This window comes from Galleria mellonella, unplaced genomic scaffold (assembly GCF_026898425.1).
Source record: "Galleria mellonella isolate WM207_F2 unplaced genomic scaffold, CSIRO_AGI_GalMel_v1 utg103, whole genome shotgun sequence".
Lineage (NCBI taxonomy): Eukaryota > Metazoa > Arthropoda > Insecta > Lepidoptera > Pyralidae > Galleria > Galleria mellonella.
The window spans coordinates 2498087-2516534 of NW_026441966.1; the positions used below are offsets into that span (position 1 = coordinate 2498087).

Here is an 18448-nt window from a genome sequence, read left to right on the forward strand (position 1 = left end):
ACAATGGTTCCAAAATAATTTTTGAACTTTGACAATGTCGTGGGTTTAGTTCTTTCTGCCCAAGTACATATAACTGTCGAAGGCCTTAATCTATTCTGGGGATTTTATAATATTCATATTAAATCAATAGTCTGAATGGTAATTAAATAATTATAATTTTTATATCATCATATTTGTAAAACTTTGTATTTTCTCATGTCGAATTGTATTTCTTTGACAAAATAAATATCTTAAAGCACATTAATTATTTATTTAATGTCGATGTTTTAATATGGCCTCATTGTTTTCGTTCACATATATCTATGGATTGTTAAATCAGTGATTACCAAATATCCTTTCAATTAATTGCCGTGAGAGCTAAAAGCATGCAGTATTTATAACGTATGTCGATAAACAAAAACCTTTACACAACACCAACACGTTTTGTGTTGAAAATAAAATATAATATAAAATTCAAACATTATTACTTTATTGTCTAACGGGTATTGTTTACAACTGTCGAGACAATTCAATTGGTTGCTAAATTACTTGTTGGTACAAATATTTTGAAACTTTAATTTCTTTGTTTCATCTAAAATTATTATACACTCTGTGGTATTGTACAGTAATATTTATAGAAATTTATAATAAATATACTAAATTTTCAGTATTGTCATCCAATCCATTTTATAATATAATAATAATAGATTTATTTTCTCTTCACAATTCATCTCAGTGAAATACAATGAGACATGCTTATATTAAAGTAAACAAATTATAAAAAAAAAAAAATGTGAGAGACTGGTGCCTGAGATAGATATAAGAATTCATTTTATAATATACACAGAAACAGTGTTTCACAGAAAAGCTGACGTCATTTGGAGCAAAATTAGTAATTTCGATTTAAAAACTTAGTCATGGCTGGAAAGAAGCCATATAGTATATTTAAAAAAAGAAAAAAGAATGATTTGAATTTTTTTTATACCATTCTTGTATCTCTTCATGTAATGTTTTATAATTATAATTTTGATATGTAAATAAATATAAAAAACACTAGTGGAACTATAAAAGTGGTATAATTTTGGAGTACGTCGTCTAAACTGAACTACTAATTTGATTTGATAAAAGTTCTCTAGTACCAATCTGTAAGTACATATATCCTTTCAGACAAATAAAGAATTTTCTAAATCGGTTTACAACAGACGGAGTTATGAGGTAATAAGCATGAAAAAATACAACTAAATTGAGAATCTCCTTCTTTGTGAAGTCGGGTGAAAAGACATTACAAACATTTAAATAAGTAGTTCTACATTGAACGCATATACTAGTGCAGTTGGTCTACCACAAAAGGTAGTTCTAATTTCTGGGCCGATATTTCGTGTTTACTTAAAATATTTGTGTATGTGGATTTGTATACACTGATACAGAGGCCGTAGTTAGAGAATGACAGTAAGATTTTTTTATCGGTGAAATTTTTTTTATACAACTCAGAATGGCAATCAAGCTGACGGTACACCTGATGGAAAGTGGTAACCGTCGCCTATAGACATGAGCAGTAGCATGGACATAACAGAGTATACTGTTTCGCCCATGATACCCCCAATGCGTTGCCATTCCTAAGGGCTCAGGTGTTATTCCTCTGTAATGAAATGTTATTATATTAATTTTTATAGCATTTACAAGTATATTTAAGTAAGTCAATGGCACCGTAATGTAATGACTCTGAAATGACTTAGGGAAGGACCGTAAACTCAGCTCAACTACTAGAGGGAGACTGTACAAAAGTCGTTTGCTTGGGCATCTCTTTCCCATTCGTGTTTTCATCGAGAAGCAGTTATGTTTGTATGGTTGTGTTTCGGTTTGAAGGGTGGGATATGGCAGTGAATTTACAGGGTACAGAGAAGTAACATTTGAGTGGGAATGGCAACGAATTGGGAGGTATCATGGGCGAAACAGTATACTCTGTTATGCCCATGGTACTGATCATGTCTATAGGCGACGATTACCACCTTTCACCAGGTGGGCCGTCAGCTTGTTTGCCATTCTAAGTTGCATAAAAAAACTCATTAAAATAGGTAAGTCACGCAGAATTCTAAGTACTCGTAATTCTTGATTATTTTGTCGAAATTTATAATTGGTGCAGTAACGTCCTCATTCGCAAGTGCTTTTGTTGGTCAACCAAACAATTGTGGAGCCATACGCATACCGTCCGCAACAGACAGATGTCAAGGCTGCACGCCCTGTGTTACATAACGTACCCACCTGCCGGCATGTATGTGGCAAGCCGCGCACGCTCCCCTACCGACGTATTTCACAACTGTGTTGACTATTGTACAAACGTATAACGATGACTGTATGGAAATAAATTATATACGTATCTACTGTAGTGAAGTTTGATGGAGGAAAATTAATTTCGTCAGTCTGTATATTGTTAAAGAGTTTCGTATATTTTTTTAATAAATTGACAATGGAATGGTAACCCCGCCTGCGCTAACGGTATACTATGGCGGAGCACCAGTGAGAGATGATATGAGTAGGTGATAATTAAAAGGCAGCTCACTTAGGCCAATGTGATAAATACACCTGGAATTCAGCAAGATGGTTTCCAGGGGGACCACGTGGAGGTCGACCTGTCAGAGTATATTGCTAGCAATGAGACTGAGAGTTCGCATTACTAACAATCCCTTCCTCCCAATTTATGAAGAGTAGGTATTCAATACGAACAAAAACATCGAAGTAGAAACTATTTCATTACTGTAAAGTACTTTTTTGTTTTTTTTTTTTTAATTTTATTTCATCTGTAATGTTGTTTTTGTCTTTTCATTTCAATTTTATTCTTCTGGATCCAAGTTTCTGCAGAATTAATAATAAAAACCAGCGTCCACCCTTGGAAACCATTGTGCTGAATTTCAGGTGTATTTATCACGATGGGCTGACTGACCTGCTCTTTCATTTCCACTTATCATCCCCTAGTGTACTGGTGCCCCGCCGGTGTATACCGATAGCGCAATGCGGGGTTACCATTCCATTATCATTTATAAAAAAAAAAAAAACTCTTCATAAACTAATAGAAGCAGTGCATTTTCCAACCAATTACTTAATGTATTACTAAACGTTATTACGATACTGTAATTTCGGTTAGATTGATTTTCAATTGATTAGATGAAATAGAAAAAGGTTCAATAGAAAGAAATATGAATTGCGGAATACGCTTTATAGAATTTTCTATGCGTAGAATAATTTAAGTGCATGGTCATAGTTTTGTTACATTGAAAATGCTTCCTTATATAGTAGTGAGTCGCCCCGGCTTCGCACGGTTAGAGAAAATAAAATATAGTCCATGTTACTCGCTGATAATGTAGATTTCTATAAGTAAAGGAACTTTTATAGTCGCTTCTGAATTTGTTGAGTTTATTAATTAAAGAAAAAAAATTGAATTTTTTCCTTTATACTATTAGATTCAGTAACAAGCAAAGCTGTTTTACAGAGTGAAATAGAAATCATTAGAATTAAGGAATTTTTTTTTCAAATAAACATAGGTCTTAAAATTGAAAAAAAAATTATTCCACCATATAAACAGGAAAGCTTGTTATGACTTGCCACGTTAGTATATATGGAGGTTCAACATTTTTTGTTGTTTTTTGACACATTTTTATTCGACCAATAACTAATATTAAGTATAATATAAAGTGTCATTGCTGGGCTAAACTTTAAAAGAATTCTAATGATTTATATAAGATGTAACCATTGCCATACGGCAACGGTTACATCCGACCGGTACCATACGGTTCCAGCACAGAATGGGCCTCCTTTCCATTTCCGTATAGGAATAGTTGTCGTAAGAGGTGACAGAAAAATGATTGAAAGATGGATATCAGCGTCTCTCTTTAAACATCACCAAAGTCTGAGGTTGTTGCAACTACTGGTAAAAGACCCTAATTAAGGGGAAGCCTATTTTCAGCAGGAGATAGTTAACGACTGATGATAAGATGTAACAACGTGATCGAACAAAAAACCGTTTAGGTTTATACTAAAAAAAAAAAAAAAACAATGTGCCTACACATGTAGATTTTGCTCCGCAATCAAATAAACACACTGATAAACAACGAGATGTTTCATAGACTCATTAGATTTAAAATATTTGAATTTAGAATATGGAATGATGTATCTACAAACAGTTTCAGCCTTGCAGTGAGCGTGTCTGCACAGAGTGCCTCTTTAATGATTTTGCATACTAGATTTAGCAAGTATCATTAGAAGTATTGCTTAATAAAAATATGCAATGACGTGAATGCATCTTCATATATAAGGTTAACATGCAAAATGGGGAGAAAGGGATTGTTAGCAATGGAGTTTGACAGCCCCATTGCTAGCAATATGCCCTATTAGGTCGTGGTTCCCCCTGGAAACCATCGTGAAGAAGTATTGTTGATTCGTCACGATAGGCTAACTGACCTACTTCATCCTCACCTATCATTCCTTCACTGGTGCCTTGCCGGTGTATACCAATAGCGCGGATGGGATTACCATTCCATTATCACTCATTAAAAAACATGCAAAATGCAATAGGTGACATTATTAAAACCACGAACGCTCGCGCTGTGGAACGAACTCCCTACCGAGGTTTTCCCTAGAGACTATAGTATGGAGTTCTTCAAAAAAGGTATATTATGGTTTCTTCAGAATTGGCGACGCACATGTGACACTTCTGGTGTTGCTGGCGTCTATAAGCTATAATGACCGTTTACGATCAGACGGGCCGTATGCTTGTTGGTCACCTTTGTGGTATAAAAATATATATAAACCATAACGGACATTGAACGGGAGCGGAGTACGTGCCAGCGCCAACAGCATCCTGAGTATGATAGCAAGCAGGCTGGACTGTGTGTACGTCAATCAATTTCCAATTCTTAATTCAATAGCAATTTCCAATGAAATTGTGCAGCGGTGATTATCTGTATATTATTTAATATATTATGTGTGTGTGTGTGTGTGTATTGCGTGTGTAAATTTACTAACATTAGTTTTAAAAATATTGTTACTAATAAATATTTAATGGACCAAAAAGGTCCGAAATAAAAATTATTATTATTATTATACCCAATCTTGGCCATAATTTGCGTAAATATTCCTCCTCAGGGCCTATAGTGTCGTTCTATCATGCACATGTAGCTGTACGTTATTGCTGCATCAAAAATCGTAAGTACTTCATCATCATACAATATTTTTTGTCCACTGCTGAACATAGGCCTCCCTCATATGACTGCCATAAGGAATTGTCCTGAGCCACCTTTCTTTTATACAACTTAGAATGGCAAACAAGCTGACAGCCCACCTGATGGAAAGTGGTACAAAGGAATAACATCTAAGTCCTCAGGACTCAATGTTATTCCTCTGCTGTAAACTTTAAACCGAAACAGAGCTATGTAAACACAACTGCTTTACGGTTGAAACACGAATGGGACAGAGGTACCCAAGCAAACGACTTTTGTACAAAGTCTCCTTCTGGTGAATCCACTGACTTCATGCAATGCATTTGAGGTCATTAATTCATTTAGTTAGTGGTCGTCCTACACTGCGTTTGTCGTTACGGGGTCGCCATTCAAGAATATAAACCATTAGGTTAGTACAGATAGACCATTTCATATATTCAACTAATTTTGTATATGTCCATGGCAGTCTGTTGCAAATTAGCGACTTATTTTATTTATTATTTATTTATTAGAGCAAATCAAATCAAATCAAATCATATTTATTCGCTTGCTACATGGTACAATAAGAAGTTTTACTGGGTACAGAGGAATTACCACTGTTTGTCTATCAAGTCTATGGGTTACCACTTTCCATCGTCAGCTTGTTTGCCATTCTAAGTTGTATAAAAAAAAAAGTTACATATACAGGCACATAACATGCAGCACCCCGCAGAGGTATGCAAATGTTAAACTGTATTTAGTCTATATTATGTTACAATTATAAAGTCCAAACATTTTCCAAATTACAATATTCTTTATGTCAAATTATCATATAACAAGCAACCAACAAGACATCCACTATGATTACAAATTTTATCTCACGCAAATAGTTCAGGTATACAGTGTTGGCTTAATTACTGATTACCACGGTATGCATTTATTTTTCCGAAGAACAGGAATTATTTATTTATCTTACTCATCACACTGACGTTGCAATATTGTGTTGTGCAATAAAAGATTTTTCTTAAGATTTCTTTTAATAAAAATGTTCCGACGACGTCGATACAGACATCAGACTAGAAAGTGTCCACTTATAGTCACGCTGCCCATAAAAAGTTAAGATCTCAACGGAGTCGAGTGAAAATATGTTATTAAATTTGTCATGCCAGTGTACACGTGTAGTTGGTATTCGACAACATCAGAGGAGATACTCTAAACAATGGCGTACACAAACAGTGTTTGAATATCAAAGTAAACATTCATAATAAAACAGTAAATGTAAACGTTTTGTAGAGTTTTGTTTTGCATACAAATTTCTTATTACTGACTTTCGTATAATTCGTACATGTTACGAATTTCGTAACCAATGTTCTTGAATCTGTCTTGCGAATGTATAGACTAAGGGTTTCGAATTGATCCCGAAACTAGTCGAGCACTAACGATACACCACAGTCCTGACGCTCTTTTAATAAAAAAAAAAAAATACAGTTGAATTACAAAAACTTTTTTTAAATATCATTAAAAAAGTTACCTTCGGAATCTTATTAATACGTATCGGATAAGATATTGATAATATATTGGTATTTTAATTATATAACATTTTATTGGTAAAATATAATATATTGGTATACGAAGGAAAATGCATGCATTCGTGTAAAACCAAACCAAATTTAACGCTATACTAACGTAACAGTTAAGTGTAAATTCAATATATTTTCGAGACATTAATTGGTTTTTATATTAAACCAATAAAATACGTGATTGTGGCAATAAAATATTGGAATACTTAATAGATAAATTTACAAAGCCCAAATTCGTATTTGTGGCAATTTTGGTAAGACATCAGTTGTTTAATAGATATATAACACGAATACGATAGAGACAGAACACGAATAAAATTCTACTCAACTTTTTTACTTATTTTAGTAAACTACACATCATACGACTAAATCACTAAATCATTCAGGAAAATAATATTTTTACATCGGTTAGCAATACCTTACAATTTTAATGTCTCCATCACATAAATAATTGAATCAACTTTTTTTTTTTCTAGAAAATGTATGATAAATAATTCTAAATTTGAATATATTTAAACATAATTTAAAAACAACTCTAGTTCTAATGTAGACTTGACACAGATAGCGGGCCGACAATAAACGCCACGGTCATATTATAATCGCCCGCTTACATAAATTGCAAATTTTGAATATGAGAATTTCATGTGAATTACATAATTTTCTGTCCATTTTGGTTCCGTACCAAAAAGTGGTAAATAACGTGTGACAGGGTTCCGTACTTATAGTGGACGAGCCTAATACAGATAGGGGAAGGGATCGTTAGTAATGTGGATTATCGGTCTCTAGTTATAGCCCGATCAGGTCGACCTCCCTGTGGTTCCCCTTGGAAAACATCGTGCTGAACTCCAGATTTATTCATCACGATGGGCTAACTGATCTGCCTTTAATACGAGTACATATCATCTCTCCCTGTAGCCCCGCCAGTGTAAGTCAGCGCAGGAAGGGTTAGCATTCCGTTATCTTCTATTAAAAAATACGAATAGGCAAAATTTTTAATTTAACCAATAATTTTTATCAATACGGTTTCTCAAAGACGTCTTACAAAGTTCAATATGACGGAATTAAATTACTCTATTTATGTGTAGTTTACCTTGAAAATAAAAAAAATAAGATAAATATGTCATATTTAGTATAAAAAGAAACACCTTGAGACGACGTTCTAAATATATATAATTAAATATACATTATAATAAATACATATTAAATGTGCATATTATTAATATTTTTTAAATTGTTTTTATTTTTTTACAGCTCTTAACCTATTTATATTGCGTTTGGTACATTGTATTCATTCAAAACATGAAGTTATTAAATTTTACTTTTGTTTGAAATAAGTAAATACCGTAGTTTTAACCATTATTCTTGATTGAATCTGTTTTTCAAAAAACAGTGCTCAAAATTAAGCTTATTTGAGAGTATAATCAATTGTAATCAGTTTTTGTTTCGTAATATTAATCCTGATGAATAATAATAAACTGTATATAATGAAAAGTTGTTAGTGAAAGTACCTAACTAACCTTGAGTAAATATTAAAACTATAGCATAACAAATAGTTCTTTACCAATAAATGCAATGAGATCCTGTATTTCAAATTCGTCAACTCTCAGCATGGTCCTTATGCTGAGCCAACATTTCTGCTCCAACACATCTATCAGTCTCACTTTGTCCTCAAAGTCCACTTTTCTAGGTATAACTTTCGCTTCCTCATCGTTCTTGCAGTAGTGCGGAGATTTGATACTTGTATCGATATATACATTCGTGGGGGACGTCACAAACACTATAATAACAGCAGGCGATCAAGATATTGTAGGGCTAACCAAATATAAAATTATAAAAATCAATACTAAGATGGAAATAAATATTAATAATCTGCCATAAATCTCTAAAGAGCATTTACTCTTACAGTAAGAACGGTTGATTGGCAATGTCGGTTATACCTATTATATATATTTCAAAAATAATAAATATCCGAGAGATTTATCGCATTAAAACGTAAAAACACTAAATTCAAAAATTCTTTATAAAAAAATTGCATTTGTTTATGCATTATCAAAATTACAAGTTTCAAAGATAATAGGAATTGTATTACATGATTTTAATTCATTACTTTTTAATTTCTTTTCTCTTCAGATCGTTTTTAATTAATCTGAATTTGACAGATAATACAGACGTATATAATTTGCGTACTGAGATCATGCGTAGATAGAGACTACACTGGGCTAAGATTATTAACTAGAGCAACTAAGTACTCAATCTACGTAAGATGTATTATTCAACAATGGCCACCCATTGTTATCTTCAACTGTTCTAATTCTGTACCTTTTAAAGAATTTTACATGGCTATAAGAATTTATTGTCACGAGTTCAGCTTCTTGAGTATTTTGCAATCAAGCAGCCGAATTTATTGCAACCTGTCAAGTTTCATCCCCTTTTAGAAAGATAGTAAGTAATCAAAATCATGTATTATGTAAAATTTAGAATGAAAATAAATTGATCTAATTGTGAACTGCATTGATTGCTAGTGTTTACGTATTGAAATAAAACGAAAATTTTAAGGTATCGCCCTAGAGCACCTTGATCGCCGCAATTCCTTCGAAATGTTCGTGGCCTCAGCGGCGGCCTTACACAGCTGGTCACCGGAGGCCTCTCCGATATCATTTTTCATCATCACTATGCGTCACTTTATCACTTCACTTATGCGTCACATTTCCAAACAAGATTAATTTGGGCACGATCACTTGTGTCTATTGCTATCAAGTAAATTCACTGAAACATCATTACTATTATTGACTTCATACAAGAACTTTATCAAAACTCTTGTTCTAGTAAAATAAGTTAGGTTAGTAGATTAGCTTCCTTATCTTAATTGGTCGAGTTAAAGAAAAAAATGAAGTGAGTTGCCGGCGGCAGCTGTATTAGTCGTCGTTTCAGGGTCGACTGGTACCATTGGCTGTTTCCAACGATTGTAGATTGAGAACCGCTTATTTTTTCAATGTTTCAATGCTAAAAGCCGCTTTATTACAATTGTACCAAGTTATCATGTTTTTAAGAGCAATGTTGACATGGGTCGTGGTTAAAGCACTTTCAGTGTCAGTTTTTATGGGACAGGTAACATTGAGAAATCATACCTAAAACGCAATACTAAAAGCTATTTTACAAGAAGTTGAAATATCTATTTTAGGCGAAATTAACAAATATACGGTTTGCAATTTTTTTATTGACACAAAAACAAATATAAGTACATACAGTAGATACGAGATTATGGTGCTGTTACAAAATCATGAGATATGAATGTGTATGGCAATCAGAGCATTGCGCGGTTGCGAAACAATGTAGGCATAGCGAATAATCGGTTCCGCGGAAGGAGACACGAACGTTCAATTAGTAATTCTTATATTACCGTTTTAATTTGACAACCATGAGATTTTTGAAAAGTAAATAAAAATGTCTTGTTATTAGTCAGTTTAGACTTCAACTATGTATTAGTCAAAATTCAAGTTACGGTAACAGTTTATTATTAGACGGTCTATGATTGTTTCCCCAACTGCAAAAAGTATCATTTACCCAAAATTTACTAATCTATTTATAATAGAATAGGAGCTATGTAGTTAATCAACTATATTTGTGGTTTAACGTAAAATACATGAAATGGTATGTTAAATACTTTATGCACTATTAGGAAAAATGGTTGGCAAAGTAATGATAGTGGCATAGTAAATTAGTCTTTAAAGTAACGGTTCCGACTTGCTGAATACATAGTAGATTGATTAGAATTGTTAATGTAAATGCTGTTTATTGTATCAATTAATATTTGAATGCCATAGACATTGACGCCGTTTAGCTAATTCAACATGTCATATTAAATATGTTATTTCCAACACTGGACAAAGAGGTTTAACGATTTAACGATTGTATTTTTCAACTGCAGTAAATCAAGATATAACGGAAACTATAAGGGCAAAAAATTGATATTAAATTGGACGATATTATTAATTAGCTATAATTTTAAAGGAAGTTAAAAAGGACGTATGTATACAAAAAACGTATGAAACAATAACAAGAATTAGCATCATTGGCTAGATCGACCGAAACGAAGCATGACGAAAGCAATTGTAAAGAAACAGTAGAAAGCAAATCAAGTTAGTTACTGAAATTTCTGTTTAAAGGATTTAGAAGCTGTTATTCTAGGATTGAGATGTTATCGGGTATAAAGGCAGAAACCGGCCGGTACGAGAACAAGCGCGTTGACACATTCTTGTGAAATTCAACAATAGTAACAAATTGGTTATAAGCACTGACGAAATCACTGAATTATCACTAATGATGGCACTATTGTCGATGAATTATTATAGGCACGAACATGTCACTTTCACAGTCGAGACAAGCACGGCAGCGCGCGTCCATTCGAGTGCGCGGGCGCAGGGCTGACTCGCGCAGACGCGCGAGCGGTTCACCGGCCGTCCCTCTCCCACGCGAGCCTTTTGCGGTAATCGTAGCAAACTTGTAGGTGTACTTGACTCGCCATTTAAGTACCACCCCTCGGACACGTCATTTATTTTGCCATATATTAGCATTGTTGCAATTTTACAAAATAAAATAAAGGACACGAGTTTATTATAAGACAAGACTATTATTATCAAGATTCTTAACGCCATTTTACCAAACGAAATTTAATATATCCGTTTTAAAGTATGATAAAGCAAATAAAGTTTAACAAGTATTAGTAAATAAAGCATTAAATGTAAAATACAGTAAAGAAATAATTTTGGAAACAATAAATTTAATTGATAGTAATTGTAGGTAAGTTCCGTACAAAATATTTGGAACAGAAAATAAATCAATTCGATTAGAAATACCTTAAGCAGAACTGGTTCAAACAGACTACTACGAATGTAGAGCAATACGCTATCAATTAAGCCATAAATTGAACCGACAAATAACGAATTAAGAGAAACCAAAGTCAGCAAAGTCTGTATTTAGTGAAGCAAGTATTAATACAAATACAAGAAATCCGTCAATAGAGGGTAAACGATTACTAATTGTAATGCATAAGAAATCTGGGACGTTGCTCTCGTTCGTGTATATCTAGAATGACATAATGTTTATAAAGTCACCACAAGTGGAACGGGTGAATAATTGATCCCACGTTCGATTTAATCGAATATTTTGATTGTACGGGTATGTGACGTTGTGCAATAGATTTGGTTGAAAGTTTGCATGAGATTTGTGCATTGCTCCTGCTCGCCTTCAACCTGCATTCTATTCAGGCTACGCCTGAGTGACGGGCTTTCCGTAAAGTTGCTCAACGAAGGCTATTGCTGAATAATTGGTGATAGCATCGGTTAGTCCACGTTTTTTTTATTTAATTGGCATTTCGACGAAATTCGTCTATATTACGAGGTATGCAGGTATTATGCTACATATATGCATACACATTCGTTTAGAAAACAATAATAATAACCCTAATATTAGACTTAACAAGCAGACGACGTAACCGGACCATTGTAATCGTTCCTCAAAAAGAATTCACATAATTATGTGTTTATTCTCCATTTGTTACAAGTGCTTAGCGAAAGTTATAAATTGTTATTGCTGTAGATATACTCGTAACTTAAGAATTAATTTCGTAATGATAAAAAATAGTCAACTGATGTAAATGTTATCTTCGAATATTAATGACATATACTTGTTGGGAAATGCTTTATTTAATATGTACTAAGGAAAGTATACGTGATATATCAATGGATAAATTGGAATAAGTGTTTTACTATGTACAGATTTCTAAAGTAGAGTGTCAGTGGTTCATGGCGTTTTTATTGGAACATTGTGTTCTATGTTTATGAGATAGTTTATATCGCGTGTGGTTTGAAAATAGATCTTAATCTCTCACGTAAACTTTCATAAATGTTTTGAATGTATTAGATAAATTATAAAAAAATATAAGGCAATAAACACTATGCATACATATGGAGGATAATAGTAAATAGCATTTTGAAAAGTTTATACAAGCAAACTAAAAAGTATAGTAAAAAAAAGCCTATTTAGATTTACATGCACATCAACGTAATGGTTCAAGTCATCGCGTTACTTGCTAATTTGGAGTTTACTGTTAAGCAAATTCAAACGTTATAATATTCATCGAGAGTTCATTTTGAGTGGCAAGGCATATTTATAATGCTCAAGAACATATTTCTTTTACGGTCAAGGATGAGTAACATAAGTCGTACACTGGCCAACGTGAGAATTTTACATCCATTAAATGACAGTACGTCGCGAGGCATTCTTTTGTTTCGTGGACATATAAACTTGATGCACGATGGTTATCAATACAGAACATGATGTGTCAACATTGAATACTGTCTACACATTTAACAAAAGATTATGATACCTATCTAAAATCACAAAAACTGTAGTAAAAACTGCAGTAGGAAAACAAAGACAAGTTGTTTTGTGTGAGTATAATTTTTAATACACAATTACTTTATGTTGGACTTGAGATAAATCTATGTTGTGGCATAGTTCTGGATTAAATGTTTATTGGGTATAATAGTTCAGGGTTACAACGTATAGTGACATGCATATCACAGCGTAGATCTAATGTTCTTTAATTATTTTTTTTTACAATTTCATTTAGAATAGTGGTACTAGTAAATGCTGGTAGTCACGGCACAATATGTTCATCGCACCCATTGTTTCCATCCTGCCGGCAAACCTTTCATGCAGACAAAGAAAGTAGAAGCGGAAAAACAAGTGGAAATGGTAGATAATTTAACAATTTTCATTGTAAAACGCTATTAACTGAAAAAGTGATGTCTGTGCTGTGTAGAAAGCTTATATTGTTCACTCGTTGAATATCATAGCAGGAAACATAAAAGATGAAGGTGAACCGGACTTATTCGTGACGCAATGCGACTATAATGATGACAAATTTAGTAATTTATTTATATTTAATATTCATATATACTAATGGGTTTAATATAGTATTTAATAAAGAGAAGAGATACATATAGTAGACTGGGATGATCTTACTAGCTACAAATACCCAAAATATTTTAAAATTAGTTATCCAGAACGAGTTCATTAACTCTTCTACCCAGAAATTTGAAGTAATGGATATAGAAAATAAGCATATAAATACCAAAGTCAATATACAATAAAATAGAACAGATGTTAGAGATTTTCCCACGATGGTTAGTGGTGGAAATCAATTGGACACGGAACTGACGATCATGAGATTGCTTCAAGTGAATGTCATCCAGTTTGTACAGGTTATTGTCGTTGTTTAAAAAACTAATACACAGAAGAGAGATAAATCAAACAAAACGTAAGAATGTACCCTTAAAATTATACAAATGAGTAGAATTTACACATCCAACTACATTACGAAGAGGATATATTTACTCATACCGTAGCAAGACTGGGATAAATCAAAGGGGTTATAGGATTATGTGTTATAATTAGAAAGGTACAAATTCAAGTTACAGTTAAAGAGGATTAATATTGCAAGGTCTCTAGTTAAGATTCAAACATAATGAAACAATTTTGCATATATCTCAAGGGGAGTTTCTTACAGTGAACTAATATATTAATAACGTGATGAAATACTTGTGAAATATTAATTTATCATTAACATTTTGGAATTTATATGTTCAAAAATGATTTAGAAATCTTAAAAGCAACACATGAAATAGATACAAGTTGATCTTCATAACCAAAGCGAATTTTGACTGATCGATATATGTGTAATTAGTTTTAGAAAGATGCTTTTGGGCAATTATTTAGTCTTATTTGAAATTGCGTGCTTGTTTAAAAATTTACAGATAATTCAAATGTTGTTTTATACTGGAACAAAGATACAGTAATCGTGGCATTTTCTGAACATGAATAAGTCCATAGATCAAGCCAGTGAATTCTAATTTATCTTCTATTCCTTATGTTTAGGGAAAACTCATTAAGAGCATTTTAAGAGCATTCTTTCGCTGTAGGATTGTATTTAAAAATAATGTTGTATATATGTGTTTTTTTATTAAGTCTAAAGCTATCTCTTGTCCTGCTCTCTCTGTTCCTTTAGTTTCAGTTCACAATCATATATACTCTTTGGTAGTATTGTTTAGGTTTCACTTTGCAATGCTTCTGGTTCCAAAAAAGAAGTCATTAGAATCAGACATTCAAAGATTGACTGGAGAGAGTTCCCATTTATGAGATAAGTTCGCCATTGTACTAATTTTTTTTCTTAAGAAATCTGTACCCCATAATTTAATATTTTACAATAAAGTTTTGCAAACAAACTTCATTAGAAATTCAGTTGTTGTACTTTCGTTGAGAACGTTGAATGTAATTACATACATATATGTCAATTTATTATGCTTTTATAGATATGTAAATAGATAGTTTATAATATATTTTCTACTAGCTTTTACCTGCGACTTTGTTCACGTGACCAGAGTATGTTTACTGACCGGGATAAAAGTAGACAATATTTTTTTTCTATACCATACAGAAGGTGTATAGCAAATTTTATAGTGATTAGTTAAGTCGTTAAGATGCTATAAGTTAGCAAATAAACAAACAAACTCGTTTTAACATTTATAATATTGGCAAGGATGAATCAGGAAATATTTCTGCTTTACTGCACATATCACAACAATTTAGAGCATTTAGTGAAATTAGGCCCGCCTACACAATCGCAACTAGGTGGCGCGTGTAAGCGAGATAAGCAAATCTCTCTATCGCGTGGACAATAGCTTATGGTCACGGTGGCTGCGCATGCGCCTGCGCCTGCCTGCTTCGCGCACCCAATAAGGAAGTCTACTTGAGTTGTTACGGACAATAGCGCGTTACAATTTGTAAACCAATGAATATTGATGCGGCTATTTAAAATATTGAAACATTATACTAATATGTACGATATTTAGAATGGTTTAGTTGAATCCATCAATACGTAGAATGTCCAAGAATATTGCATAAATATTAAAGTTGCAACATTGACGACATTTTCTTATTATCTTGTTCTATAAACGCTGAGAATTAATTGCGAATTGAATTAATTTAATAATAATTATAATATAAATTTTATACAATTTATTTGACAAAATTAATCCATTAAATTAATTCAATATACTATGCAAATGTAATTTATATATCAGTCATGTCAAAATTCATGGCGAATATTTGACATTAATGTATAATTTGCATATGATACACAATACAATCACCTTTTTATAATGATTCATTCAATCAATGCTATATTGTAACCTTTAAGAGATTGTGCACTGCTTATGGGATCAACTAATATCACAAAATGAAATAGCAAGTTTAATAATATAAGATTTTGTTTACACACAAAAAAATAACAAGGGCCGAGAGTGAAATATTTTCCGAAATTACAGAATGAAACACAAATTTGATGTTAAAATTACATAATACATAATGTTTAAAAATATTAAAATATCGTGCTTTTGGACTTTTATGGTAGGATTTATGATGGACGAAATGTTAAGTTACTGGGCAGATTTCGGTATGAACTAAAACACGAAATTGAGTCCGAAAAGATGGAATTTCATTTCGTGGTAGACCTCCAGGTTCAAATGTGACAAAAATAATTTAGGATAAAAAAGGAAGTAAAATAGTCTAGATCTATCCTATAATTGACGAAGACGTAACAAATAGAACAGTGTCGAATCGAGGATTTTTACCATTTTGAAATTTTATAAAAAGGGGATTATACGATAAAATTTGTTACGATTATTCTTTCGACAGTCTGTGAGTTTGACATATAAAGTAATGGAAACCTAATTCGAAACAAAAAAAAAACAAATGTTATATTTCTAACTTGCCTTTAGTTAAATGTAACGACATATTTTTACAATTTTTGTAGTTTAGACTTGGTAACTTTTTGTTTACAGTAAATAATCGATTCCACGTATTCCTTGTTCTGTAATATATATATCGATGCCTATAAAATATGCATTATATTACGACTTAAAAATTCCTAATTCATGATCCTGATAGAAATCAGATCAATATATGTAATTATTTTAATTTATGTACACTCAACATTAAATTACAATCTGTAGGTTGTTGTAGTCTGCTTAATATGCTAAACAAACGCCTGCAACATTGCTCGGCGCTATAAAATTGTCGTTCACCATTGCAATTCAGAGACCGGTATGTGAATTGCATAATAATTTGATAAAGTATACAACATGGTTAGTTATCCCATTGTTAGTTGGGTTTATCACTGAAATCAAGTTGCAATTTGGTGTTAATTAATAAATAACTTTGTTCGAGACAAAATCAATCGCTATTATATATCTATAAATATATCGAATAAATATTCGATGTGTAATCGATCGATCGATGTTTTAATTTACACTATGGTATATAAATAAAGGATGCAGAGAACGAACATAAAAAAATAGACACCTTCCTTTCCTGTGAGCGTCGTAAGAGGTGACAAAGGAAACATAATGGTCGAAGGATGGGCGGCAGCATCCTTCTTGAAACATTACCAAAATCCAAATTACGGTTGTCAACGCGCCTGCCACGCGTGGCAACTATTGGCTAAACCCAACAATAGGGGAAGGCTTATGCTCAAAATTGGTCAGTTAACAGTTGATATGAATGAATGACGAATGAATACAATTGAAATGAAAGATCTGTAAAGATACCTGCTTCTTTATTGCCGACGTTTCTACTACGTCGTACGTTTACGACGTACTATTTACCTGCAAAGGTTTTTTCATCGCGTTAAATCCCCATTGTGTATTTAAAATATATGTAAACAATGCGAAAGTTTAAAATTATAACTGTCTATAAAGATGTTTGTATACGGTATGGTGCACCCACCTACGCTAATGGTACACAATGGCGGCGCACCAGTGACGGATGATAGCCGAGCATGAAATCAGGTCAGTTAGCCCATTGTAACGAATGCAACAATTATTAATCACGATGGTATCCAGGGGGAACCGCGTGAAGGTCGACCTGACAGGGTTTGCTAGCAATGGGGCCATTAGTCCCCATTACTAACAATCCCTTTCCCCCAACAGTCCACTGTTGAGCAAAGGCCTGACACCTGTTAAGGATGAATCTCTAAACAGATCGGTTGACTCAATTTTAATAAGCGTATAGGCACGTCACTGGTTAGACGATGTGAACCGATTTTTTTTTATTTTAAATTTAGTTAAATACTTTTTTATTCATATTTTTTTATTTTTGCAAAAGTAATTATTAAATACATCAAGTGTAGGAAACTAGATGAACAGTCAATGGGCAGGCCATTATTCAATACGTAAAGACTAAACTAGTCTGATTACCTGACAGACAGACATTAGAAATGTGAATGCTATCGAAAGCGCCTTTTACTGCGCGGATAAACAATGAATCACATTAATTGTTACGAAAAAAAATCATTTCAACACAATGAGATTGTCTATGAGTATCTTGATAGGATGTATTAGAAACTGGACTAAAAATTAGGGCTAAAAAGTCAATTCATCAGAATCATAATGAATCATTTTGTAAAACCCAATCTGACGAAATAAATAGTCGACACTAATATTACATTCTCAGCGCGAAATGCTTTTTAAACTCGGCTTGGTAAACCTTACTAATGTAAAGGGGAAAAGGGATTGTTAGTAATGGGGATAAGTAGCCCCATTGCTAGCAATATACTATATCAGGTCGACCTCCTCG

The 18448-nt window shown here is 32.9% G+C and overlaps 1 protein-coding gene across 13 annotated transcripts in view; it reads right to left on the reverse strand.

Annotated features, from left to right (window-relative positions):
- Positions 1-18448, reverse strand: part of LOC113513781 (ephexin-1) — a 175975-nt gene that overhangs the window by 27595 nt on the left and 129932 nt on the right. The window contains exons 1-3 of one of the 13 annotated variants that reach the window (XM_052892610.1): positions 11112-11218; positions 9325-9517; positions 8313-8528 (exon numbers count right to left, since the gene is read on the reverse strand). The exons of 8 other annotated variants lie outside the window; for them this stretch is intronic. In XM_052892610.1, the coding sequence (XP_052748570.1) occupies positions 8313-8528; positions 9325-9409 (301 nt within the window). In that variant the 5' untranslated portion in view covers positions 9410-9517; positions 11112-11218. Of the gene's footprint in view, positions 1-8312; positions 8529-9324; positions 9532-10972; positions 10992-11050; positions 11219-18448 lie in introns of those variants that run through there. 4 more of the 13 variants (XM_052892406.1, XM_052892460.1, XM_052892560.1 and 1 more) reach the window with 4 other exon arrangements.